The sequence below is a fragment of the Battus philenor genome, unplaced genomic scaffold (assembly GCF_028537555.1).
Source record: "Battus philenor isolate CCGP_79_NKW_IND1 unplaced genomic scaffold, ilBatPhil1.0.hap1 SCAF_15, whole genome shotgun sequence".
NCBI lineage: Eukaryota > Metazoa > Arthropoda > Insecta > Lepidoptera > Papilionidae > Battus > Battus philenor.
The window spans coordinates 6955856-6982412 of NW_027181677.1; the positions used below are offsets into that span (position 1 = coordinate 6955856).

The following is a 26557-nucleotide window of genomic DNA, read 5'->3' on the forward strand; positions in this document are numbered from 1 at the left end:
TTTTTCTGAAACTAAAATTGCGGTATTGAACAAAAAACGGAGCACTATCACGTTTTCTATTCACCTTCTTTCAAATAGATGAGGATATAACTTAGTCATCGGTTGACAACACGGATGATGAAAATTTATATATAAATACTCAAATTTAAGTCCAGTTTATTTACTAAATTTACTCAAAATTTTTTTTTCAAATTCGCGGCAAGTGAAACATGTTTAAGTGAAAATGATTTCGAATTTTTTTTTAATTCTCTTGTAAATGTTTTATTTCACAAATAATTGCTTCAAGAAAATCATTAAAATTCCTATAATCTCTTCTTAACCATATACTTTAATCAATTGTTTTAACGAAAATTTGATCAAATAGAAAATTATCCGTTCATCATTTCACGAAAACTTTGGTGGGATACCGCGTCGGATCAACTCCGCTAGTTGGTCGTCATCATCATGTCAGCCGATAGACGCCCACTGCATAGGTGTTCACCAACGATCGCTGCGATGACCGGTATGGCGCTGCCTGTATCCAGCTACTCACGTGACGTTGACTTCGTCTTCGGTATGTATCTTCTCTTATATGTACAATTAATTGACTAGCTACGTACATTTTAACAGAATAAAATTTAATTTTCGCTTATAATTTAATACAAAAATAGAGAACAATATTAGAGAAAATTAAAGAAAGATAGCGCCTTTTCTGTAAAACTTCTATTTATGTCAACCTTGGCCGTGTTTAAACTTTTAATGTTAGAACTAAATTAATCATTTACGTCTTTTGTATGCGACAGCAGACACTCATAAATTCCATCAAATTCGTACGTTAGTCCTAGCTGGAGCTGCGTGCGTTTGACTATCTAATTATCCCCCATGCTGTGCATAAAGACAACGTCAGATATTGTCAAAACGTTTAGTGAAATGCCTAAATTATGTTTACGTCATTCCGTGAAAATGTATGTTTATATTTAAAAGTAATAAATATATGTTATTTACTATTCTTTCAGTTTGGATTTGTTGCAACTTTACAATTCTTTGTATCACAGAGATATCGATGATGCAAGGTATCGTCTTGAATTTCCATAGATACGCTCTTTATGAGACAGTCTTGCTATATTTCTGACTGACGAACTTCATTTCAGACCGTTAGTATTGATCGTTGTAAGAATTAAGATCGTTCTCTCTAGAATTTCAGGAATTTACATGCAAAAGAATAAGAGGTATGTAATAAAGTAATACTGCATTATATAATAAATCAAATAAACGATTGTTTTTCACATCTGATTTTTTTTTTGAGAAACTTTTTTTTTAACCTATTGCATTCATTTTAAATTATATAAAATAGGTACTTAAACTGTTTTGTTTTCCTTTTATTTATGTCAGGTTTTGGTTTAAAAATTTAATGTTCTACTTACAGTTATTTTTAGGTAAGACATATTAAATATTATTTCTTTAATATCTTTGAAAAATATACGGTTAACTACACAATCTTTGAAGAGTGTCAGAGGAGAAATCATAAATCACAGTGCACGCAGAATTTTAAAATTTAAAACTAATTAAGAACCGAAATTTACTAACTAATATTAGCTGGCCTCACCGATCTTATCAATCAAGACAGATAAAAGAATAAAGTCTTAATGTAGCTATGTATAGGTAGAAACGTTGTATGGCAATCTTTTAGACAGATCGACGACAACTTATAACAGTTGTCGGTGTAGAAGGATAAAGAAATCAAAAGACAGCATAAAATAGAAGATAGGGCATGCCTTTATGTAGCAGAAAATTAGTTAAGACATAATGAAGGAGTTAAATTAGATTACAGAGGCAACGACAACAAAAAACTACCACTTAAAATCAAAACAAATTACTATAGATGGAATGCTATTGAACTTAATGATATTATGCACATAAAATACGTAGGCAAGTTGCAATCAAAGCAAATGTCTTTAAAGGTTAACTACTAGTTGCTTGATCTTATATTTAAATTAAGAAATATAGCTCTATTAAACCGATCACTTAACACTCAATACTAAAGCGGTAGTAAATATGAATTATTAGGTTAATGAAACGTACATATGTTATCTTTGGTGAGCATATAGGCAGAGTACGACTAGGTATATAAAGAAATCCTATATGTCATTGCCTTATATGAGCTAGCCATATTTTTCTTTTACTTTTCGGAGTATGATAAATTAGCTCTTTTATTACATTTATGCATACCTTACAAATCTTATAAATTTAAACACGGCGCTTATTTCATATGAGCTTTCATCACTACTTTACATTTTGATGTTTGTAAAAATAATTGGCAATCTATATTAAAAAAATTGTACAAACTGCTTTGCTAAAGAGAATAAGACTCAGAAAAAGAAAAGTCAGAGGATGCTTATGAAAATATGCTCTCCTAATTTACTTTCCGTCGGATGGAGCTGGATGCAGGCCGCTTCCACCTGGCCCTATTGGAAATCTCTACGAGGCCTATATCCTGCAGTGGTCGTCTTACGGCTGAAATGATAATGATGAAACATTTATACATCCTAATATCGGTCTTCATCCTCCAATAAATAAAAGGCTTTTCTTGTTTTTTATCTACCTATAAGCAATTATGGTATACTGTTATACGTAAGTAGAACTTATCTTTTGTTATCTTAAATTCAATAAATATTCACCTAATATCTCTTCGTAACATTATAAAATATTTTTTTCAATTTATTCTTACAACTTTTGTTATTAACAAAAAAATTTAATCTATTATATAAGGTTTTATACTATGCAATATCTGCGCTTAATCGACTGTTTTCTCAATTCAGTCATAAGTTAACATTTATATATTAATTAAACAATCACTTTACGAACAGCAATCATTTGTTTTAGTAATCATTAATTTGTAGCCACCTTCTGATTTCATATTATTCATTTACTATGACAAAGGACTGACGCTAGAGTTATGTCATCGTCTTAGTCACGATTATCCTGCAGTGGTCTAGGAGTATCATTATAAGGTTTGTAAGTAACTGTTATACATAACTTTATTAATGACAATTGTAGTTAATAATAACCCAATGGATAAACCTTGGCTTACTGTCGTATGAGTAATTATTGACAGAGTACATTATTAATTCACGAATACAAATTCGTTATTTGTGAAATGTGCCATTAATGATATGAAACGACGACAGAGTCAAGATCACGGAAAGTCGAGGAACGCAAGACAGCCTTCGGGAAGCTTATGTCTATTTTTCTTATTCTTGCCCCCGTTTGATATGGGACAGGGACATTACAACTTCGAGTAATAAGTTTTTACACATATTTTTTTATTAATAATATATCTTAATTTATTAATAATATATCTTCTTTCTTCTTTCACAGTATCATGCTTTTTCTTTCTTTTATCTATCATAAAATTTTTCACTCCATAAGCATTATTGTCATTCAATCATCGCTCCATAATTGATTCCTAGTCTTGTATTTTTAATTTTGTATCCTACATTTTATTATATTCTACAACGAATTTATTATTATTCATCTCTAGTACTTTTTTGTCCATACTTAAATATTTTTTCATTTCTTTGGCCTTACCCATGTCTTTATTAATTTTAGTATTTATAATCTGATTTTCTTCATTTTATTTGTCACAATTACCTCGTCTATTGTTTTTTACAGTACTTCAGAAATGGTGGGTGACACTCATGGTCGCATAAAAGAGAGACAATGCTTCCACTATGCATATACCATTTAGTAAGCGTCTTTTGGCATGATGAAGATATGTGAAGCTATAGTTCGACCGGAACCACTTATAAGGAAAGGATATATACCTAACACGTTGTATAGTGGCTCCGGTGAAACATCTAAAAACAATTATTTCTAATTCTTTTATAGTCGTTCACTTATATACTTTTTATTTCATTGATTTAAAATGTAATTAAGGATTAAAGGGTATCGTTAAAATTAAAATGTTTTTATTTAAATCTCAATTTATTTTTAATAAAGTTTTTCACAAAGTGCTTACTAAGTAAAATTATTAATCTACGTGCTATAAGTATTTTTTATAAATATATCTATATTAAAACATCACAACTTCATTTAAGGCAATCGTAATTGACAAATACATACATACATTTTTGATTTTCTAATATCAATGTTTTAATACTACATCAATTTCAATATACATGTGTTCAGAAAATACAATGTTTTATTATTTAACCATTAACAGATTAAAAATTAACACACGATAACATTAAAAATAGGAACAGGTAATTTATTTCTACATTATTCTTGATATATAAAGCTCGTAATACAAAACTACGACTAAACTAATTTTTACAAAATATTTATGCCTACATTAAAATATAACTTGTACATTTATTAGAAAACAATTTATAAAATATGTTATGTACACATTATTATAGTTACAATTAGAATCTAAAAGGCACAAATATATGCCTTAGTGCCAATAAAGGCTCTTATATACGACCTAATGTTAATTATTTATAAAATAAAATTTTGTTGTATTTTATGTATAAATTTCATGATGTCTGTACACTAAAATATGTTTTTTAATGTACTCTACCCATGTCCATTCCTCCAAGTTGTCCCAAATAGGGGTATCCGGATTTTGCTTCAGTAGGTGAATGCGCATGCGACGCGTAGTGTGATGCATTGGTGCCGAAAAATGAACTGCGAGAAAAAAAAAACAACTATTCTTTACAAATTCAAATCTCGGTTGGTGTAAACCCTAATATAATGACCCATTGCATTTAAAACAATTTGACACATAATAGCCATAATCACTCCATGCTGGACTAAACACAAGAGAGTAATAATGGAGACCACTTTTATTGCAAGCACTAAAACGATAAAGTTTAATCCGAATCGATCATTTGTTCATTTACGATAAGCAAGTAATTAAACCTTAACAAAAAAGGTTGTATAAAAATAATCTTTGAATTGTGTTGCGACCTGACTTTTTTCTATTTATCTATTTTCTATTTATCTATTTTATTTTCTAAGATTATTTTTATACGCATATACCTCTAAAATTAAAAAGTATGGTAACTAATATATAATGATGCAAAATAACGATCTTCTCAGGAAAATTTTTAATTCTTTAACTTTTAAAAAGATAACGCTGTATGTAGACTGCTTCCAACCAGCCCTAAAGAAAATTTTTGGGGTAGACCTATGCCCAGCTGTGGACGTCTTTCGGCTGATGTATGATTTTTTTTTCTGTTTTTACCATATCATGCTCTATACACATAGGAAAACATATTAAATTTATCATTGATTTAAAAAAAAAAACTGTTTGTTATTGTACTTTAGCATAGCTAAGAAAAAATGTGTCTAAATCTAAATATGAGTCAACCGGTAAAAAAAACTTCGATTGACTACCAAGAAACATAACATAAGAACGTTAATCATAGAGTAAAGGCTTTGTAGTAACTCTATGATTCGAACCGATGTAATTGCAGACCACCGAAATACGTAATTTTCTTAAAGCCTGTATAATATACCAGAAGACTGTGTGGGAGTTATTCACAACAGTAATCTATAGCAAGAACTCCTAATAAATAATTATTTTAATAGATTTTATATCTAACATACATTTACAAATTGATGTCCCGACAACCTACTACACCAGTTATTGGTCTCTCGCAGTCGATAAATTAATTAATTAAGCGTAAAACAATGATTATTTTATTTATTGATTGAATATGAAATAAATAAAAAAAATCGATAGATCAATACCGATTGATGCAGCTGTTAAACGATGTATACATTAGCAACGCCTGAACTGTCAATCGTACGAACTTCAAAGAGAGCTGTCAAACGCGCGAGGCTTAAAAGAACTACTGCCAAACACACGAACTTCGCTACGAACTAACAAAGGCATAAGGAAATGGTTATTTTGTATAATTATTTCCCAGTTTTCTTGATTTTTTCTAGATCTTGCCCGATCTGCATTTATTTAAATAATATTAAACTTATTAAAGATAAATAAATTGGTATATTCGTTCTCAAATTATGATGTGATCACTACAGTAGTACATATGTATATTTGTATGCAAATATGTATTTTTATTACTAAGCATAACATATATTCACAACATACATTCATATATACATTGTGCATAATACAATAGTTTGATAGTGTTTTCCTCAACATTTAAAAAATTGCAATTCAAGAAAAACAATCATTTTAATATTAAAGTATAAACTGTTACGTGAATTTGTATTAAGGAAATATAATTTTAATGTTTATGCTACAGAACAGGTGAAGCAAAAGATTACACAGACATCGTAATTAGCATACTAACTACGTCATTACTGAATGCGCCTAAATTGAATGGCGTAACACACGCAAGAGGAACCATGAATTCAACGCCAATTATTTAATTATTAAAAAAACCTACAAAGTGATTATTCGGAGATTCCTAATGCGATCTTAATTTTAAATTAAGAATAAATTAACTGTTAGTGTTTTATTGATTATTTGGTTAAAAACTCGTATAAATTTAGTAGAATTAAAAGAAAACTCAATGACAAAACATTATAAAACATTTTTATTTACCAATTTTCAATTTTCCGGAATATTTAGAAAAAATAGAACTAAACAACAACAGCACATTAAAATAAAATTTAAGGTAATTTTTGTTTACGTTCTATGATATTCGTAGCTGTTTTACGACTTTCACAGCTTCGTCGAACACAGAGCTCGATCCATAAGCTAAAATTATAGTCATCATTGTCATCATCTTTTCATCCGTAGTATGTCCATAGCAGAACATAGGAGAACATAGAGGATTCTAATAGAATAAATTGGAATTAACCAACATCGAAAATAGAAACCAAATAAAATCCTAACGCTATACATATTTCCAAACGTTATGATAACCTTTTGAAAATACGGCTCTAAATTCTATTAAAGCTACGAAATATAAAACTTAAAATTGATTTTCTCACAGCTGCATCCATCAATCAAACGTTACTAAGTACGTCGAACAAAGCACCGAACGAGAGCGATCGATATAAAGTGACCAATAAAAGGCGAGTGCACGCGAGCCCCGCTGCAGTTTAGGAAGTCGAATGCAAATAGCTGCAGATAAGTTTTAATACCAGGCTCGCGTTAGTTTAATGCTCGGGTTCACTGCACTAATGTCACGTTCGGCCTCTCATTAATTGCCCCTACGCTCGCTACAAGCAACGTGTGTTTATCTGTTTTCCGCAATGTATGAGTATTGTACTGGAACTGTATACCACGACCTACACATTGTATGCAATTCCGATGATAGGAAGACAATACGATACCAACTACTGATCAGTTCGTAGATGTACCCATTGGAACACATGATACCTCACTTCAGAGTACAGTTTTGCTTACGGTATCAGGAAATAAACTGTAGTTTCTACCGTTTTATTGTTAAAAATTTTAATACATTCGTTGCTCACAAAATTGCAAATTATTCATAAATACTTACTACAATTAAAAATATAATATTTGGTTTGCAAAATTTCCAAGAAATTGATTTGCAATACTTAAAAGTTGATCCGTATTAATTTTTAAGTATTTATTAAAACAGAAATATTTATAACAGAAAACGTATATATTACAATTAAAATTTAATTTATTCAAAATAAGATACTACATATAGACACAGTTTAGGATTTTGTCCTCTTTATGAAATAATTTTTTTAAGACAAAATTTTTAAAATGTTTGCCTTCTTTAATTTTGGAAACGTGAGTATATGTTACATTAATGAAGAAAATTTTAACAATTGATTTATTATTGTTACGGCCGACTAGGGATAAGAGAATTATCGGAATGAGAAATATCGATACATAGGATTGATCTAGCTCACAAACAAGTTTCAAGAGGATGGACAGCAGCATCATCTGCGTACTCGCGTGCCAAGCGTGGCAATTACTATATCCCCACACAGACATTTTCGGGAGGACTAGGTCTTATAGTGAGACGATCATCAAAATGACCCCACTGTAATGATACACACATAAACTTAGTAAGAAATAAGTGCAATTACTGAACACTATATAAACGTAACTAGCTCATATATCACTAGCATGCCGTCTATTGTACAACGCAACATATTGTGTGTGGTCCAAAGTAAGGTTTATGTTCTGCTTTGTTTCGATAACACAGATAAATGTCGACGCTATTTAGAATATAAAGCAACAATGAACATGTCATTCTCTTAGGACTAATTCACCGAAGATATAACTTGAATGTTTCACACAAAATCCATTTAAAATAATAACCGGTTGCTTCAAATATTAACGTGACTTTTGTTAAATGCTGATTAATAATCAATCAAATACCTTTATAAATTTCGCAACCCTATTCGGTTCACGATCGCATCGTGTATTATACGAAGAGCGGACTATAATAACCACCCGCGCGGCATATAATGGCCGACTTCTTACACTCTTAATTGATTAGCGGCCGCTCCGGCTAATGATAAAGGAAGGTGAAAAGAAATAAAACGAACGCGCCCCGATTTGCGATCGAACCCCGCGCCCGCCCGATAGCCACTGGATGTTACATGCTAAATCTAAATCTACGACCCGCTGCAACGCTCCATGTCGGAATATCCAATAAACATTGTTATAAATTACTATTTATCATACGTCATCATAATTTTAGCCGTATAGCCTCCATTAATAGATAAAGGCCATCCCCGAATATTTCCAAAAGAATCGATAGGAAACTGCTCTGCTTCTAGCGACTTCCAACGACCTTAACTAGGTCATCTGTCCTCGTTGTGGATCTGTAGTCTCCACTCCAAAGCCTTAAAGCCCCTGCGGTTATAAGTTCTACGCGCTCTGTGGCCCGACAACTAGTACTTAAATCCTACCATTCGGATCTCTTCATTTCTTGAGACACTAGGATTGTATATATTTATCATTAATCATTATAAATTAGAACACCCGTCTTCCATGTAACTATATAATGAATTCAATGGGAGGAATAACTTTATTATAATTCCGTAAGCGTTTTATATACCCGAAAATCAATTTAAGTGGTCAAACATCATTAAATCGTAATTTTTTAAAGGCAACTACAGAATATTAAAATTTAATCCGTTAAAACCTACGGTAGATTTAAAGGCGAAATAATTATGTTAAGTGAAATAGCTCACCTATAATTTTCGGGCCATGCACCAACATCAGGCAGCTTATTTTGTGGATGTCCACCGAATTGTCTGGTAGTCCAATGATTATGTGCTGACATTGCGTGTTCTTGTTTTGAATAATCTCCGTAACCGTAAGGATGGGTAACAGCTTCACTTGGGTTTACGTAAGCAGAGTGCTGATAGCTCATTCCACTAGTTTGATTCGCCGAGGGACTGCTTGTTATAGGGCTTGTACTGGGAGGAGTTGCATCAGAAGCTGGTTGTAAAGGTGTAGGGAGGTCTGAAGAGTGTGAAAGAGGTGTTAGATTCCCTGAAGAGAAGGCAGTTGACGTCGGCGGGTGAAGAGACGAGGCAGCTAAAGCTGACTGACAAACAGAAGGTGTCAATGGTGATTGATGAAGCGAAGGAGCCAATGCGGAATTCAAAACTGAACTCGAACCTAAAGCAGACGAATAGGATTGCTGCCATGAAGCACACTGCGCATTAAAGGTAGAAGGAGGTTCGTATTGTTGATGAACAGAAGGAAATGCAGATTGCAGGGACATCGTATTAAAGGCGCTAAGCTGTTGTGAATTAAGTTGTTTGCGGAGACGAGCTCTTCTGTTTGAGAACCAAACCTATGTAAAAAAATTAATACTTAAGATTAGTGGTTTGTAGTATTTTTTTATTGTATAGAATAATTAAGATTTATTTGTTCACACGATAGTACCATTATTTTGGAGTATTATTTAATAAATAATTGTTAAAAGAAATCATTAATCGCATAAACAATTACACAAATCGTTACTTGTAATTAAACGGTAGGGGAATAAATTACTTTTCGTATTAGGCCTACGCCTAAGGAGTTAATAATTAATCAAAATAATTATGAAACGGTAGCATGGCGCAACATATGGAGGCTAACCATCGTTCTTATAATAATAAATTTCAAAAGAAATTAATGTATCCTTTACATTATACTAATTCCATTGACAGAAAGTTAATTGATAACGAATCTGGAGAAAATTTTTTTAGATCGTTATGAATTAGCGACTTCTCAGTTACCTGAACTCTTGCCTCAGTGAGTTTAGTTTTCTGTGCCAATTCTTCTCTTGTATAAACATCAGGATATTGTGTTCTTGTAAACGCTCGTTCAAGGGCTTCAAGTTGGTCTCCGGAAAAGGTTGTCCTTGATCTGCGTTGTTTCCTTTTTAACGTAATACCCGGCTCCGACTCTGTATCCGAATCTTCGCAAGACGAGGGCCCTAACAGAAAAATAAAAATGTATTGGAAGAAAATCAATCAGAGTTTCCACAATGACCTTTAGTTAAAAAGATATTAAAATCCTTAAAAGTATCTAGACATTATTACATTCGTAGGTTATCAACCCATTCATTTCATTGTTATACAACGTGCACCCTTTTTATTTAATTATATGTAACTTTATTAGGCTGCTGTCGGGACCACACGCGAGTTTGATTAAGTTCGATGTTGTTACATTGTACATTAACTTAAAAGGACCTTAATGAGATTTTTGCTTTGGTTCAAATTAATAGAAAGAGGAACGTAACAAAGGGTTGCTTATACTCCAATAGAGATAGATATTTCACTGGCTCATATTCCGATTGAGCATGGTTTTAAGATATATACGACTAAAGCCCAGGAATGTTTTGGAACACAAAAGCGGGTAAAGGTTCCGCTTTCCCAGTGTAGACATTACTTTAGCCGCGCACAACTTAATATGCATAATCTTATCGCGGCGCAAAATCTCTCCGGTAAAACCGCACTCCATCGTTGAACCGGGATATTAGGAGCGCCATTTTATATTGGATAGCTATACGGCACAAGACGTGCAGTACGGACAGATTGTCGTAATGCAAGCCCCACGGCCAAACGCGATGGGATAATAACACCTTTGGGTACTAATTTCATTTTTATAACCTACAATTTTCGAAGCCGACACAAGGGGCGCTGCCGTGGCGTGCGCGCGCTGCGCCCGCTTTACTTTTACGTGGATTATTAACTTTATACGCCATTTTGCGGAGTTTGTAAACGTTTCCGGCTGTCTCATTACATCAACAAATTTGTAATAATAGTGTACTCTGGTTTAAATTAAGTGATTATCATCTCATCGACGAGCTCTACGTTGACACGGCAAAGTTAACACCTTTGAGCTTTTGTTTTCACTTTTGCGTACTAAATGTTACGATATGTACAAACTTCAAAAATATTATACATTTTTCGCGAGATATAATAATAGAGGAGAGCATACAGTCCACATGGACTTAAAAGGCATTTAAAAAAGAAATTATTAAACAAATATAAAATAAAGAAAATGTTAACATTTGAAAATCTGAGGTAAGTATATCTTACCTAGAATACCGTCAATGCTATGATTTCTTCGAGGGTCTGATTCGTCCCTTTTGCCTCCTCTTATAAGTCTCGAAATGGAACTGACTGACGGAGCCGTATTTTTATCACAGATGCCTTCCTTTATTAGTTTATCTCTAATTTCCCAGGAAAATATACCTGGGTTTTGCCTCTTGAGCTCTTCGATCCTGTTTTCTACCTCAGGCGTCGCTACTCTTGGTTTTGAACCCCCTATTACACCGGGACGAATTGATCCAGTTTCCTGAGGACAAAAATACTATATTAAATAATATTCAGGAGAATTTCTTTTAATTATTTGATGACAGATACATATAATAAATAATGATAATAAAATAAAAATATTGTTAAAATTTAAAATACGATATATTTCAAAAAAAAATTCTTGCCTGATATCTGTTAAGGATCTTGGAGACGCAGCCATGTGAAACTCGTAGCTGTCTAGAGATGACGCAAGGTCTTACTCCAGCTGCAGCCATCTCAACTATCTTCAGCCGGATATGGTTCGGCAGAGGACGACCGTTGATGAACACCCCTCCCAACTGATTCATGCGGCCTTGTCCTTTAAACAAAAATATGCTTATGAAACAAGAAATTATATCATGAAACCTTACTATCAACATTTAGTCACGAAAATTTTTTTTGCAAATTTTACTTTGTGTAATATTTCGTTTCAATGTATCATGTTACACTCACTTTCTTATACTACTATATTTATTTTTCATTGAAAATACTATACTAACCAGTCGTGTGAATAGATTACAAAAACACATTAAAAAAAAAACATACCATCGTACTGTTCGTACTGTTCGTACTATTCGGATGTTTATAATAAAATATTCTAGTACGTTTTACCGTAATTATAATAAGTATACCTTATTATATATTTTTTTTGTAACATTAATTTGAAACTAACCGATATTTTATTAAAAATTATAAGGACCTTTAAGTACACAATCACGATTTAAGTCCTTTTTATTTATATCTTATATGTGATATTTTAATACATATATATAGATATTTATTGTTAAATGTTAAACTAAAGATGCAATTTTTTTAAAATATTACAAGTACAATCATATAATAATATCGACAAACTAACCATTCAAGTAAAGTCAAGTAGCGTGTATAATATCAATGGCAACAATACATTAAATGTTACAATAGCATTCATTCATGTTATGTCGCTCTGGACGTATCGTAGGCCTCAAATAATTTCACGATCCATTGCCTATCTTCTCAAGCAAGAGGATCTTATTTCTTCTAACACGAGCACAGTCAACCAGAAACGATAACACTCGATTTTTTTCAGCTTCTGTTACTTTGAACGAATTGACGTACGCCTTAATTTAGATACTAATAAAAATATAAATACACATTGTATATTATTAAATTTTCCTTCAAATACTATTAAATTTTAAAACATAACTAATGAATTTAGTAATAAAATGAAATTATACTTTGACACATTTGAAATTGATTTCGAATAAAGTGCATCAGGGTATATATGTATTTTTATACGTGCGTAAAGTGTAGCTATTATAAACACATCATGGCATTGGTTCAAGACCACCTATCATCAAAGGTGCCGCCGTTCGTCAATTTTTGCAACGCCTCCGTCGTACCTTTTAATTTCTATTAATTTAAGTTTAACGGCATAAAAAATTGTTGCAAAAATTATCAGAAAATTATCATAAATATGAACAAGCCTTCAAGTTTTTTTATGTCTTTACGGTAATATTAAAAGCATTATATTGAAAAGGTACAACCGTGTTCCATTTTGTTGTACAAAAATACAGTGGCATGTTCGGCTAGGTTAGCATTACAGTTTATCAAAATCAAATGATTCGTCAAAGAAGCCGCTATACTCAGAGCCCTTGCCCCCTACCGCGAACGACCGATCAATTAAACAACATGTCAACAAGTGTGTCTCCCAGAAAGTATAGCCATCCTCAAAGCAACAGGTTTTATTATAAGCCGTATCATAAACGAAATATGGTCAACTATTGCGATTTACAAATATCAAATCAATAATTGTAATATTTCGCAGTTCAATCTAATTTGAATCTTATATCCTGAAAACTAAGTTCAGTATATTTCTTTTCAATTCTTGATTTGTGGTTTTGCTGGACTCACGCAAACGATCCCTTTATTTTTTGTGAGATCCCGCAGACGTTGCGGTGCCTCGAAAACCCATGTTTTTGAGTGTTAATTTTATGTACCCGAAATATTTATGACGCATAACCTGTCCGTAACAACTTCGCTATACAAATGTGGGTGGCTTTGTAATAATGTATCACTTCATTAAATAAACCACATTTTCTATCCTCTAATTTATCAATTTCATTTTTTAGAGAAGAAAAAATTTGTTAATAAATTCTCGTTATGAAATTTATTCGTTGGTATATAAGAAATAAAATTTCATTCAAATACTCCCTGCTGAATAGATCAAGATCCTATCGTACTATTGATGAAAGACATACAATGGTTACAAAAAAGGTATAATGTGTACAATGCGTAATAGAATTCGCAAATATTGTAACACTATTAACGCAAAAGGAGGTAAACTTAACAACAAAGTCAAATAATGGCGGCAAACCTAATCGTCCGGAAGCAGTTTTCGATCATGCATCAATTCGCTCACATACAGGACCACCTAGGTAGCTGAGCATTATATTTAGACAATAAATTATTTTTTGCAAAGTTAGAGCAGTACTCACGTGCTTTATTCATTGCAAGACTTGTTGCTTCGAAACATAATCACAAACTAAGCATAAGATAAAGACACCGTACTGTGGAACGTATAAAATTTTCTCACAATAACATAATCGTGTTCTGATTCGTTCAACCGCCGCATTCGTGTTAGACGAAATTGAAACAGAGTCAATCATTTAATGCTAAACGCAAGAGGAAAACCGTGACCGAATAAATGAAGATTTCGTATTCACTCTACGCATTTCTGTGTCAACTTTAATTAGCAATCACATTTTCATCAACCTCCGCTGTACTCTCCAGTTATCATTGTCGAGCAAAGATTCGATTTTCAAAGTCGATTTTCATGTGAATTGTGAATTAATTTCCATTCGTCCGATTTAGATTTAATAACATTGCTGTTCGATTCTTTTGTCCGTGTTTGTTATTGAATTAAGCGATAGTTTTTATTACTATTCGAAGTACGAATTTTGTATTAACGTGCATCTTTTGTTTCAAGTATATTGAAGTGAATTGCTAAAGGTAAAATTAAAACAAATGGTATTTATTTTAAAAAAAGATCTGAGCGCAATTTTTTTATAGGCATTTCGTCGCAGCGTTCCAGAGACAGTTTAAAATGTTTTAAGTCGATATCGTGTAGTGTAAATAAATCGTAAACCCCGTTTTCACAATCATAATATGTTTCTGCTTGCAAATCAATTTCACGTAGCGACATTAATGTGCCTATAGTAAAATTTATATGAGGCTTTACGTCATACCTCACACCGCTTTCTTCCACATGAGTTTATGCCGGCGATAACCGTAAGAATAAGCAGTAATTTCCACGAACACCGGTCGTAGTTCAAGGCTTCAACTAATTATAAAGATCACATGCACGTATCTTTGCAATTAATTAAGAGTTTGAATTACAAGCCGAGTGAATTGAAGAATTGATGGGTCATGTGAATTATTATAATTACACATGTATGGAGATTTTAAACAAAAGTAATATTAAAAGAAGTACCATGAAATGAAAATCTATTTCAGTTTAATACTTCTTTCATGAATACAACAATTATTAATTATAATCTTATGGAAAATCGATTATTATGAAAAATCCTCCATCAAAAAGCAAGTACTGGAAAAAATGTTGTTGTATTCAATCACGACTTATTAAGTTAAAGTATTGTCGATTATTTATTATCCCATTCGTAACATGTTAAAATTCATTGATACACTAATAATGTAACCTGTTGCTATCCAAAATCAAGTAACAAAGAGAAGAAATGCCATTTGAATGGGCATTAGAATTGGGCGGCACTTACAAAGGCTACGTCATTCCATTAAACCTTCTTCAAGCATTCAAACTATTCTGTGTGGCCCGTGGTCGCGTGGCCCGGCCTAAACTCAAGTATAGAGCAATGGAATATGTAATCAATTGTACGATTGTACGTGTACAAAAATACAAAACAAGATTAAATGCTCATACCAGTACTGGAGTCACACTAACAAATCCATCAACAAGCCTCCTAGTTAAAAATTGTAAAACCAACTGCACTTAGCCATTTGTTGAATTTCCTTCGTATTTATGAAACATATGGGCCACAAGGTCTAGAGAACAATGGTCGGTTACCTTAGTAAACTCAAGTTCAGTTGTACAAAGTTTCATTAGAACTTACGTGCAATCATAACTTTCCAAGGTTAAGTAAAAGGTAATAAAAAAAAGAAATTATTTCTATTTTCCTGACATAACTTAATCTCAATTAACTCATTTAATTTTGTGTTACTTAATTTTCTGTGCAGTAAAAAATATTGATAAACTTTATGACGCCAAAACTTTTTATTGCAAAAAATACTGTACTGGGTAATTGGTTCAAAATATCTATAAGTATTGAATGTAAAGCTGATACGTCAACATAAATATTATATAATAAGGTTTTACATGTTTCCAATTAACCTACTTAAAGTGATTACTCTAAAATAGGTTCCATTATTTTTTTGGAATACTACAGGCCAATAACTTCTAGCAATACAAAGTCTGAAGGGAGATAAAGAAAGAATTAACTTGAATATGTAATAATTCAAATTTCAAAAACGCTCATTTATATATTCGTCATTGTTTATTATTTAAACTGCTGATTTTCGGTAGGGTTACCAGATATTAATTGACAGCAAATGAACTATTCATTCACTCCTCTGAAGCTTTTATATCTATAACCAATGATCCTGTGTATAAAATAGTATGAATAATAATCTAAAATACATATGATATCAATAATAGTTAAAATATATATTACCTATAAATACATGGAACTCTTTTAACATTCAACTAAATGCCATCTGTTCAAACGGAGAAACGCCTTTCGGCTTGTCACCGCCAAACAGAATATGGGTACCTACGTCAGTAATGAATGGAACTGAATATTTTATTTCGTTATAATGGTGTGTTTGAGAATGCCCGTTTGACCTCATTTCGTATTCATAAGGCGTTATGTACTAATTTGACGGACTCTTTTCTTTTCATTTAAGAAATAGTTCACTTTGACGTGGCCATTCGCCGATGGGTGTTGTTCCGATATTCACTCTACATAAATAAATATTTTGTATCCTCCGCATTACTATAAATTAATATAACCACAAAATACTAAATAAAAAACGCAAAAAATATTGTTTTTTATTAAAAGATTTTATTGATTTGGCTGCAATCTTATTGCAAATAACGATTTCTTCCAAACAACCAGGGGACCGATACAGTTACGGACCCTCATTAAGTTATAGAAGGGATTTTAAAATTCATTTTAATAACTGCGTAATATTATAATACGTAAATGTAAGTTACACGGTTAAAACTGAAGATCCCTTCATTACTGTGATTTAAAAGCTGTCAATTTCAAATTAAAATAACGTAGTAAAAACATCTTTAATGTTATCTCTAATTGTAATATTTTAAATAATACATATGTATATCTGCAACAACTCGTAGTTAATACTTTTTATTGAATATATTTAATATGTCAATTTTTTTATTATGAAAATAACATAAATAAGACATTGGTGACGTTATCACTTATTATCTATAACGTCGCTAGATCACTAAAGACGAAATCAATAGATATAATCTCAGACTAAAGATGTGACAGGTTTAAAAATATCAGAGCGATATTTAGCAAAACTTCGTTTATTATGCAAGATTTTCCACCTGAAATGAATTAAACTTCCGTTATATCAATTTGTTTATTAATAGATCTGCATAAATAATGGCGAGTAAGCGCCCCGGAGGTTCGGGCAGGCATTTTGCGGGTCGCGGGTTGAGGGCGGAGTGGCCACGTCATATTATGCGGCTAAAAGAGCCTGTCGGTGCCTTTGATCCCAGAGCGCGCATCGCTTCTCTGTGTGCGTACGCGCAGAGATGTGCATTGCCTGTCCACCCGTCAAACGAATGTGACTAAACCTTGATTATGGTACTGAACTCTTTATAGAGGTCAAAATTTAATTTTAATAATATCTTTTCCAAAAAATTATATTTGAAAAAAAAACTTTATCAAAAGTACTTTAAGTATTCCATTTTGCTACATAAATCAATAAAGAACATTTTAGGACACTATGTATAAAAAGAAAATAAACTTTCATTCTCGTAAAGCTAAGGAAGGCTTAATGTTCAAACTTTTAGACTTTAGGACTTAAGGACGTACCAGACTTTAAGCTCCTTTAGGACAATTCCTGGTCCTAATTTAATATAAATTGTCAACTTTACAATACGCTCTTTAACTCGTTAAGGCCTAAGAGAGTAAATTGAAATAAAAGTGAGTAAATATAGTGATTTTATTTTATTCTGTAAAATTATACATATAGCTGAAAATATTTAAATTTCTCGATAACATTACGATAATTGTAAGATTTTTACGATAACCATACTTAAAAGACCACAAAAGATAGATCGTATCAAATTTTTGCTTGTAAAAATTTCTTGGTGAAATCATTAAGCCATGTTCGCGGAGAAATTACAAGGCGCAAGCGCGGGCTCGATTCGTATCGCAACTCATCGCCGTCACCTCGCCCGGGGCTCATCTGATCAACCGTTCACCATCCACCATATGCGATATTATGATCTACCACGTGCGAATTCTGATAAAACTGCGATGTCCACTTTACATCCACTAAGTATAGAAACTTTTCATGTTTTTTGCAAAAGAAAAAAATATTTCTACTTATACTTATAAAAGTATCTAATGTGCCTTTCAAAATGCTACAGCATCTATTTCACAGATAGATGTGAAATTTAAAGTATACAGGAGAAAATTTACAGTAGAGATTTAATTGTTTTCTTTATAACACGATATAAAAAAGTTCTTATTAGATTAAAAAAAATAATGCATTTTAAATTGAATTCTATATTTAAAAGTTACTAAAATTTTAAAAGAGATGACGTTAAAATTAGGAATTAACAAATAACTACAAGCCGGCGCATTTATGAATAATCACCCTTCAGCTTTTCGTTTTATACAAATGTTTCTGGCAATCGAGAGACGTCTGAGCAGCTTATGACATTAAGCCCGATTTATGTTTAAAAAATATTTAAATCGAAGACGAGTTAAGAACATAAAGGTTAGTAATAACTTGACTAAAGAACGTACGTATCTCAGACCGCCTTGCTGGCGCGTGCTACATTTAAAGACGGCTTGTGATTTAATACTATACCTAAGTAAAGAGTAAATATCTTTCATCGCAAAAGTAATCCTCGGTACGTGAGTAAGATCCTAAACTCTTGTAATAAATTCATAACGCTAAGAAATGTACAGTCAACTTTAAACTGAATATTAACATAAAACGACATTACAAAAATTCATATTTATTCGCTGCAAATTTTACATTAATAAATAAGTTAATATATACAGTTGACTATGCATATGCATGGCATTCCAACCGATAACGGTAAAATTATTGTAGCAGGTAATTTGGATGGTAATAATTATATAAATATAACATTAATGTAGGGACAGAAATAAAGAACCATAAACAAAAATGAAAATCGATTTGTTCTTGTTAGGATTTGCAGACTAACTAGAAGACAGAAATATATAAAAAACAATAACTTACTCTGAAAAGTAAAGAGAAAAACGTTGTTGATTTTTTCCTGAAACTTATGTTTTATGCACATCTTGACGTAAAGTAACCAAAAGAAATTAACTCGCTTTTTCTTATACTAAGCTCAGATGTAAAGTCGACGTAAACGTCAAAGGAAAAATAAGTACATATCTGAATGTCGTCGGCATTCTTTAATGTTTCTTCTCTCCTTCCCGCGTAGCCCTCCAGAGATCTCTCCTTTCGTTTGTCCTTTTCATTTTAATTTAACTTAGACGAAAAAGGTCATAAGTCGAGGTGACATTTTTAACAATACATTTGAAATGTTTTCGTATTGTAATGATTTATGAGTAAAATGGTGAGTGTCAGGAACATTTATTTTATGCATCGCAAGCCTTTGATATGATTTATTTGTAAATGAAGATAGAAAAAATAGGAGTCAGTTTTAGAATTGACATGCACATTTTCAGAAATATTAATCTAACAATGTCGATAGTTTAAATTAAAATGCATTAGTTATAAAAAGAATAGAAAATATTTTTACTAGTTTCAAGGTTAATAGCATCAAAGATTCAAGGAAAAAATTAAAAAGTGTTAGAAAAGGTTTTCTTTTACCATTCGAAAATTTGAAAAGGTCACCTTAAATAAATCGTTAAAACTTGTTTTTTGTTATAATACATGTAATTTCCTCATTATAAGAAGAGCTTCCTCACACAGAGAGAAGGAACAAGACGCAATCTATCTCGAATAATCCATGCAAATTAACGGATGTTTCGAGTCTTTTGTCTACGCCAGTTGCAACACGATATTTTTATTCAGAGTTCTTGAGTAATGACTACGTTAGGTTTATTAATCCACATATGGAACTACGAGGAATCGAACCTTCAATCTACAATACTTAAACACTAGACAATCACTCTTCAGCAAAGTAAAATTTTTACAGTTTAATTTAACTGGCGTGTTTAAGTAGATAGATAAACGTAACTATATAAAATACCATTTTACTTGAAATATCGTTAAACACTAACTTCCATAAAAAGATATAAAGTTAATACTTATATAGTGTTAGCCCAGCGCTTGAGCACTTAAACTGATGATCGTAGGTCACAAATTCGTTTCCTTATACATATTATACAATCTTATGTAAGTCGCACTTTGTACATTAATTATATAAGATTGTCACTGCTCACAAATAAGTTTTCAGAGGATGCGCAGCCGCGTCCTCTGCGTTCCATAATACCGCACTGCGATTGTCAACCCGCCTGCCAAGCGTGGCGATTATGGTACACCCCTGTAAATATCTGTAGGAGAGGCCTAGACCTTGCAATGGACGTCTATGGGGTGAAACAACGACGAAGAAGATGAACGATGATACTAATTTAATACAAAATTAAACATTGAAAAAAATAAATATTGACTAACGGCATCAAATATGTTCATTACATACCGAATAGATTTTTTAGATTTTAAATTTTTTATAATAACGTTTAATTATCACGAACATAATTTGAATTTATTTTCGAAAATACAATTAATCCAAGGAATTGATCCGTAATTCCTCATACAGTTGAGTTTTAAATACACAATTCATCCATTTAATTCACTGGTCACAATACAGTCAAAAGTTATATGCGTTGTACCATTGTACTTTAAAGTTAGACTTAGTAAAAATGTAATTGGTTATGGTTTTACCGAAGCGCATTTATGACATCTTCTGCTGCTTATTACGAATGGTATACACAATCCAAAAAATAATAGATATGAAAATATTACGTAACGAAAAAATAATATAGTAAAAAAACAGTTTCAAAATTCGGATTACAATATGTAAAAGTTAATTATTGTTAACTATCTGACCTCATAGATTTTGCACTATCAGAAGTTATAGACCTATCGCTTTACAATAAAAAAAATATAAAATTATATTTTATACTAATTATTTTATTAAGCTTTTTGCTGACAAATGAGCCATTCAATCACACCCTTTGAAGCTTTTATACAACCTGTATAAGGAATATAGTCGTATCATTCTCTTCAGCATAAAATATAGAAATGTAAAGTGTTCTTAGTATATTAATCCGCCTTCATTTTAGGTAGTAATTATTTTAAATGTTATTAAAAAACGAATGCTTAATTTGGTTATATATATATAGATCAGCTTTTTTAGCGCTATCTCTCATAGTAACATTGCAACAGATTATTTTCTTTTTTTTACACAATATTAACAGTGGTTCATTAATCCATCAATCAATTTTTTGTTTTAGAATTTAAGTTCAAGAACATTTAAACAATGTCGTCCACAAAACAATACAGTTGTCGTGTCAGAAGTTGTTCATTGAAATAGGCACAAACCGCTTTCTACGACTTACGGTCCTTGACCATTCCAGAAACTGAGACTAAGCAATGTCCCCTTAGTGACGATAACATTTTAAATATATTGTGTTTTTATCCCAACAAGTCCCCGTCCCGACGCGTGAGAATGAATTATTGTTATATGAGCAGCAATAAAAGGCACTTTTAACTTTATAATTTCCTCGTAATTTTATAGTTTTATTGCTGGTTTCTTGCCTAGCATCAAATTGTTGTGTTTTTCTATATCGTTTGTGATTGTTTCTGAATTTTCAACCGGTGATCGCATATTATTATTAAGAACCGAGAATAAAATTTTTATTCGTCTTTCTTATAAATGTAGTTTAGTAATTATTAATCAAAGTAAATGAGACTGACCTCTATTACACGTATCTTTACTAGAACTTACTAATATAAACTAAAAATAAAGTCAAAATTAAAATGCATTGACATTTAAATAAACAAAAATAAAGGTCAGCTTAAATAAAGAAGCTTTAACTCTAATTTGAATATTATATGTGTAATATTAGACGAAAAACAGATAATGTTTGTAGTAATCAAACGTACCTTGAAAAGAGTATCCTGTGAAATACGGCGTCATGTTCAGTGTTGAAACAGCCATTGACTCAAAAACGTGTTAAACGACGCTGGAAGTAATAGCAAGAGGCACCAACCTAGTCCATGCACAGCCAATAGTCCCAAACGATCACAATTTCAGTCTTTCACTATCACAGGTCGAACGCAGGCATGATGACATTGATGTAAACGGCGTGTATCTAATCCGTGTTACTTTGAAGACAGCCCAGTGCCCACTGACGTGTGATGTAAAGATGTATTTCGACTCTCAAGTGTAATCTTTCACAATCAGCGGTGCAACAAAAAATGGTTAAACTGGCCGCCTCCGCAGCCTTCAACACCACTCCACCTGATCGCTTGTCTCTTTCTTTTGCCCGACCGCTGTCATTCTATACGGTTACTTCGAAATGAAAAGCTATTGTTTCACCAACAAATTTCACATGTAAGAGTTACAAATGGATGGATTTATCTAATTATAAACCCCAAATTTCCTCCAAATACAACTTTTCAGTTATTTTTCCAATGATCTACATAATGTTGTGTCCCTATTGGGCTTCGAAAGCGAACCGGTGTGTAAGGGGGACAGCACGAAACGTCGGATCCAGTATCTTCGCAACGAAGAGCGTTTATATTAACAATGTGTGAGTCGCGCCTGAGTCGGTGCTCCGTGACGAAAAACACGAGGCGTGTTGCCACCGCGATCTATGCCTACAGAGGACGTTGATTGGTCAAATTTTGTGCAGGGCGGAGTTTGTGTGCACACATAAGACATTAAAATTATGTTTCTGTGTGAGTTAATTGCATTGTAGTTCAGTGTTCCTACAATATACAATTTGGAATGTTTTACGATTTCTGTTACAATTATTACATATTATTTACTAAATAGTTCCGGTTAACCACAACTTTTAACTAAATTTCGTTAGTTGACAAAAAAACCAACATGCCTTACACATGCTATTACCGAACACATTGACAATGAAAAAAAAATAACGTAAAATTATGACGTCGTTTTAAAAATCGAATAAATATGCCATTAATAGTTACTTTTAAAGTGCATCAGGGTCAGGAAAATAAAAAAACTAAAAAATAATAGTCGTAACTATTAACCGAAATACAGAGTAAGCTCTACTAGCTTAAGTTTCCTTTAAAACATTCTTTAAACTAGCAACAAACGTACGAGTAGTTTTTAATGAAATATATGGATTTAATATAAAATTGAAACTGTTTTATGAGTTTAATATAATATTAAAACATTTAAATTTTTTACGTCATGTAAACTGTTACAGAAGAAGAGATACAATGGACCATTGCTAACAATAATATTGAAAATAAACAGAGTTTCAATTTAACGCCGCCCTTGGTAAGTACTTTGGAGATAGATAGCTTGGCGGCGTCTATTTGCGTCCTCAAGGAGTTCTGCGCAAATAAGGCTTTGTTATTATTTAAAAAACGTCGTGGCTTCTATCAGTTATTGACCCTCAAACACAGTACTGCCATGTATCAAAACATGTCTTATTACATATGTATGTTTATATATATATACATATAAATATATGTGTGTGTGTATATAAAAAGATTTATTTATAACACAACTTAACAATATAACTTTGTCTAATTCTAGTGTTTTTTTAGGCGTGTGAATAACTTCGACTTTATATACTATTAAATCGTAGATTTACAAGAAACATCCTACGTACTCGTAGAATTGGAACAGAGATCTATTATCATGTACGGAACTCAAATCAATGCAGTATTTGGACACCTGTTCAACAGAGTTTTTAATGATTTACGAACTAATATAAAAAACCACCATTTGTGTCTTTTTTATTTATATCATTTTAAATTTGTACGAACCATGTAACAGAATTAAAAACTTAAAAGAAACATAATTTTTATTACTTATTTGTTTTAATTCTTGTTAGTCATTTACAGATCCAAACGGCATTTCAATGTTTGATAAAATGTATAATCACAAATAAAAGTACAGAATTAAGTGAGTGTACCAACAATGAAAAAAGACAATAAACATGAGACATCAGTAATATTTACTTACACTCCTTTTTTTCAAATGTAAAACCTACTCAATCATTTACTTCAAAAAACATTTTGTCGTTTTCATTCCTTCGAATAATGATACACCTTCTCATAGTCTCTACTAAACTGTAACAGACGCACCTCACCCTATTAAAATTAGAAAAGCATTTTATTTTAAGGTTTAGTTATGTTGCAACGCTACATAGTTAGTTCCTATGGCGAATCTTGGTTTCCTCCACTGTCCTCTTCTATCACGGCTTCTCTCTCTCTCTCTATTTTTCACCGGTCTTTGTCAAGATGTTTTCCTTCCGACATCCACGATTTCCTCGTCCAGTCTTCAACAGGTTCTTTTTAGTTCCAGGCTCCACTCGAAGCCCAAGAGTAGGTTATTCTTGCTAAGTGGCCTGCTCATTTCAGCCTCGTATCCTTGTGAATCAAAATATTCATAATAGGGGTTTTAAGCTAAGCGCGCTCAGCGACTCACCTTGTCTCATCTGCGGAATCTGCAAATGCCACTTGTTCAGCTCGTGAATAATTATTTTACGATTATATTCTCCTACTCGTCCGAAAATTGTTCTCGAGATTTTGCTTCCGAACTAATATAAGTATTTGAGTTTTTAAATTTATGAATTTAAGTTCGTATATGTATAACAGCGTCTAGGTTTTACAGGCGTCGTTTACAGCTAGGTCAACTCTGCGGCTTATGTTTAATTAACATTCAGAAGTTAAAACCCTGCTGCACAATATGATTTGCATACGTATAAACCTCCACAGCATTAACGTGAGCTTTGATCTCCTCTTACATGACATTCTGGGAATTTAGGTTCCTTGATAACCAATGTTATTCACACAATCTTGTATCGAGTACTTGTAACTTGTACTCTTAACGAGTGGTACTTACCAGGTATTTGATTTTAGTATTGTAACTAAGGTTCTTAAGTGAACAATATTAAATATCTCGCAAAAAGCCAATACAGGATCACAAACAGATATATATGTATGTATGATAGATGTATGTAGCACAACCATGGCTAACAACGACGTCTCTTACGCCGATCCGCACTGGACATTCGTATATATCAACAAGAAATAAGTTTAATACATTAGATGTTCGTCTGACCTGTAATTTTATCTTAAACTTAATTCTACTTACATTCGACTACACTAGTAACTAAATATGGCATTCCAATGATAACGCTCGATACGATACAATAATAGTTCTGTGTTACTTAGCTTCTGAAAGACATTTTTCCTAGTTAGAGATGACAATACTTATGTTCTGATGCTTTCTGACAAGTGGTAACGTTCATTACTACTGTAACTGATAACACTTGTTACAGCGGCCTTTAATGTAGAATACGGCGTTGCTTGTGCAGGAGATTCGGATAAGAATGAACGTCATGAGAACATTCACACGAAGGGTCTCGTGCAAATTTATCTACCACCAATAAAGTTTTTTTGGTGACTGTCCTGTTTACTTGTTTATTATCGATGTTATATAGATTGTAATTAATTTCAGATGCTTCTGTTATCATTATAAAACTAACTACTGTCCAATAGAACATTTGTATTCCTAAAATTCCCAAATCCTTTTTGATCGTATAAAATCAAATACAATTAGCCTGTACGAATTACGCTACATTTATTTGTAAGACTTTGGTTTTAAAATACATTGCGTAATTTCCCATTAATTTGCAAAAACTAAATAACTAAGCTTGCAATGTTGAGAGAACAGTAAATAGCTAATGATTAGAACGACAACCTTGATCGCCTCTTGAAACATTTTAATTAAAAATCAAGTTACGCTTCAGCAAGCACACAGCTTGCAAAACCCTTTAACTTGTTATTGGCCTGTTTAATTCCAAATATTTATAGAAATTCATCAACTCTGTTTAAACTAAACGAACTCAAACTAAAGTGAAATCCGATTCAAACATTAACTACTATTGACTTTCGATAACGTTTCATACAAATTTTAATTAAAATTATCACAGATGTAAAATACATGAAATAAAACCATTATTTTATAACAAGGGATTTTTTCAGAGAAAAATATTTATCATTTACATAATAACTAGATAATCATTAATAAAAATATAAGCAAAATTATAATTATATAAAAAACACCTGCCGTTGTATTTGTGTTGCTTCATTTGATTTATAATGAATGTCTCTAAAGAGAGTATGGATCTAATGCTATTAAAACTAAACTAAATTTAATCGACCCAATAAATAAGAAAGTCCATTTTAAAACGTCCAAAAAAGTACGTGCATTTTTCGAAATACGTCTAAAAGCACGTTTCTTCCAAATTCACTGCTTTTC

At 32.1% G+C, this 26557-nt stretch overlaps 1 protein-coding gene across 3 annotated transcripts; it reads right to left on the reverse strand.

Annotated features, from left to right (window-relative positions):
• Nucleotides 1-4040: 4040 nt before the first annotated feature.
• On the reverse strand, nt 4041-22756 carry gsb (gooseberry). Of its 3 annotated transcripts, none has more exons than XM_068761563.1 (6): nt 14223-14255; nt 11892-12064; nt 11488-11746; nt 10180-10379; nt 9142-9752; nt 4041-4665 (listed from the first exon to the last, which is right to left on the reverse strand). In XM_068761563.1, exons 1-6 carry the CDS (start codon nt 14233-14235, stop codon nt 4545-4547), a joined length of 1377 nt encoding a protein of 458 aa, XP_068617664.1. In that variant the 5' UTR covers nt 14236-14255; the 3' UTR covers nt 4041-4544. The 3 variants fall into 3 exon arrangements, with proteins under 3 accessions (XP_068617664.1, XP_068617662.1, XP_068617665.1); XM_068761561.1 differs by lacking the exon at nt 14223-14255 and adding an exon at nt 22192-22756 and having other exon boundaries at nt 4047-4665; XM_068761564.1 differs by lacking the exon at nt 14223-14255 and adding an exon at nt 22192-22755 and having other exon boundaries at nt 4083-4665; nt 11644-11746.
• Nucleotides 22757-26557: the final 3801 nt, after the last annotated feature.

What these genes read in the sequence shown, in the direction of transcription:
- gsb (XM_068761561.1), bottom strand. Translation starts at nt 22,246, where the DNA reads ATGGCTGTTTCAACACTGAACATGACGCCGTATTTCACAGGATACTCT. An exon ending in CACAGGATACTCTTTTCAAG is followed by an intron (nt 12,065 to 22,191) that starts GTACGTTTGATT and finishes TTTTGTTTAAAG; the next exon opens with GACAAGGCCGCATGAATCAG. An exon ending in TAGCATTGACGGTATTCTAG is followed by an intron (nt 10,380 to 11,487) that starts GTAAGATATACT and finishes TTTTTCTGTTAG; the next exon opens with GGCCCTCGTCTTGCGAAGAT.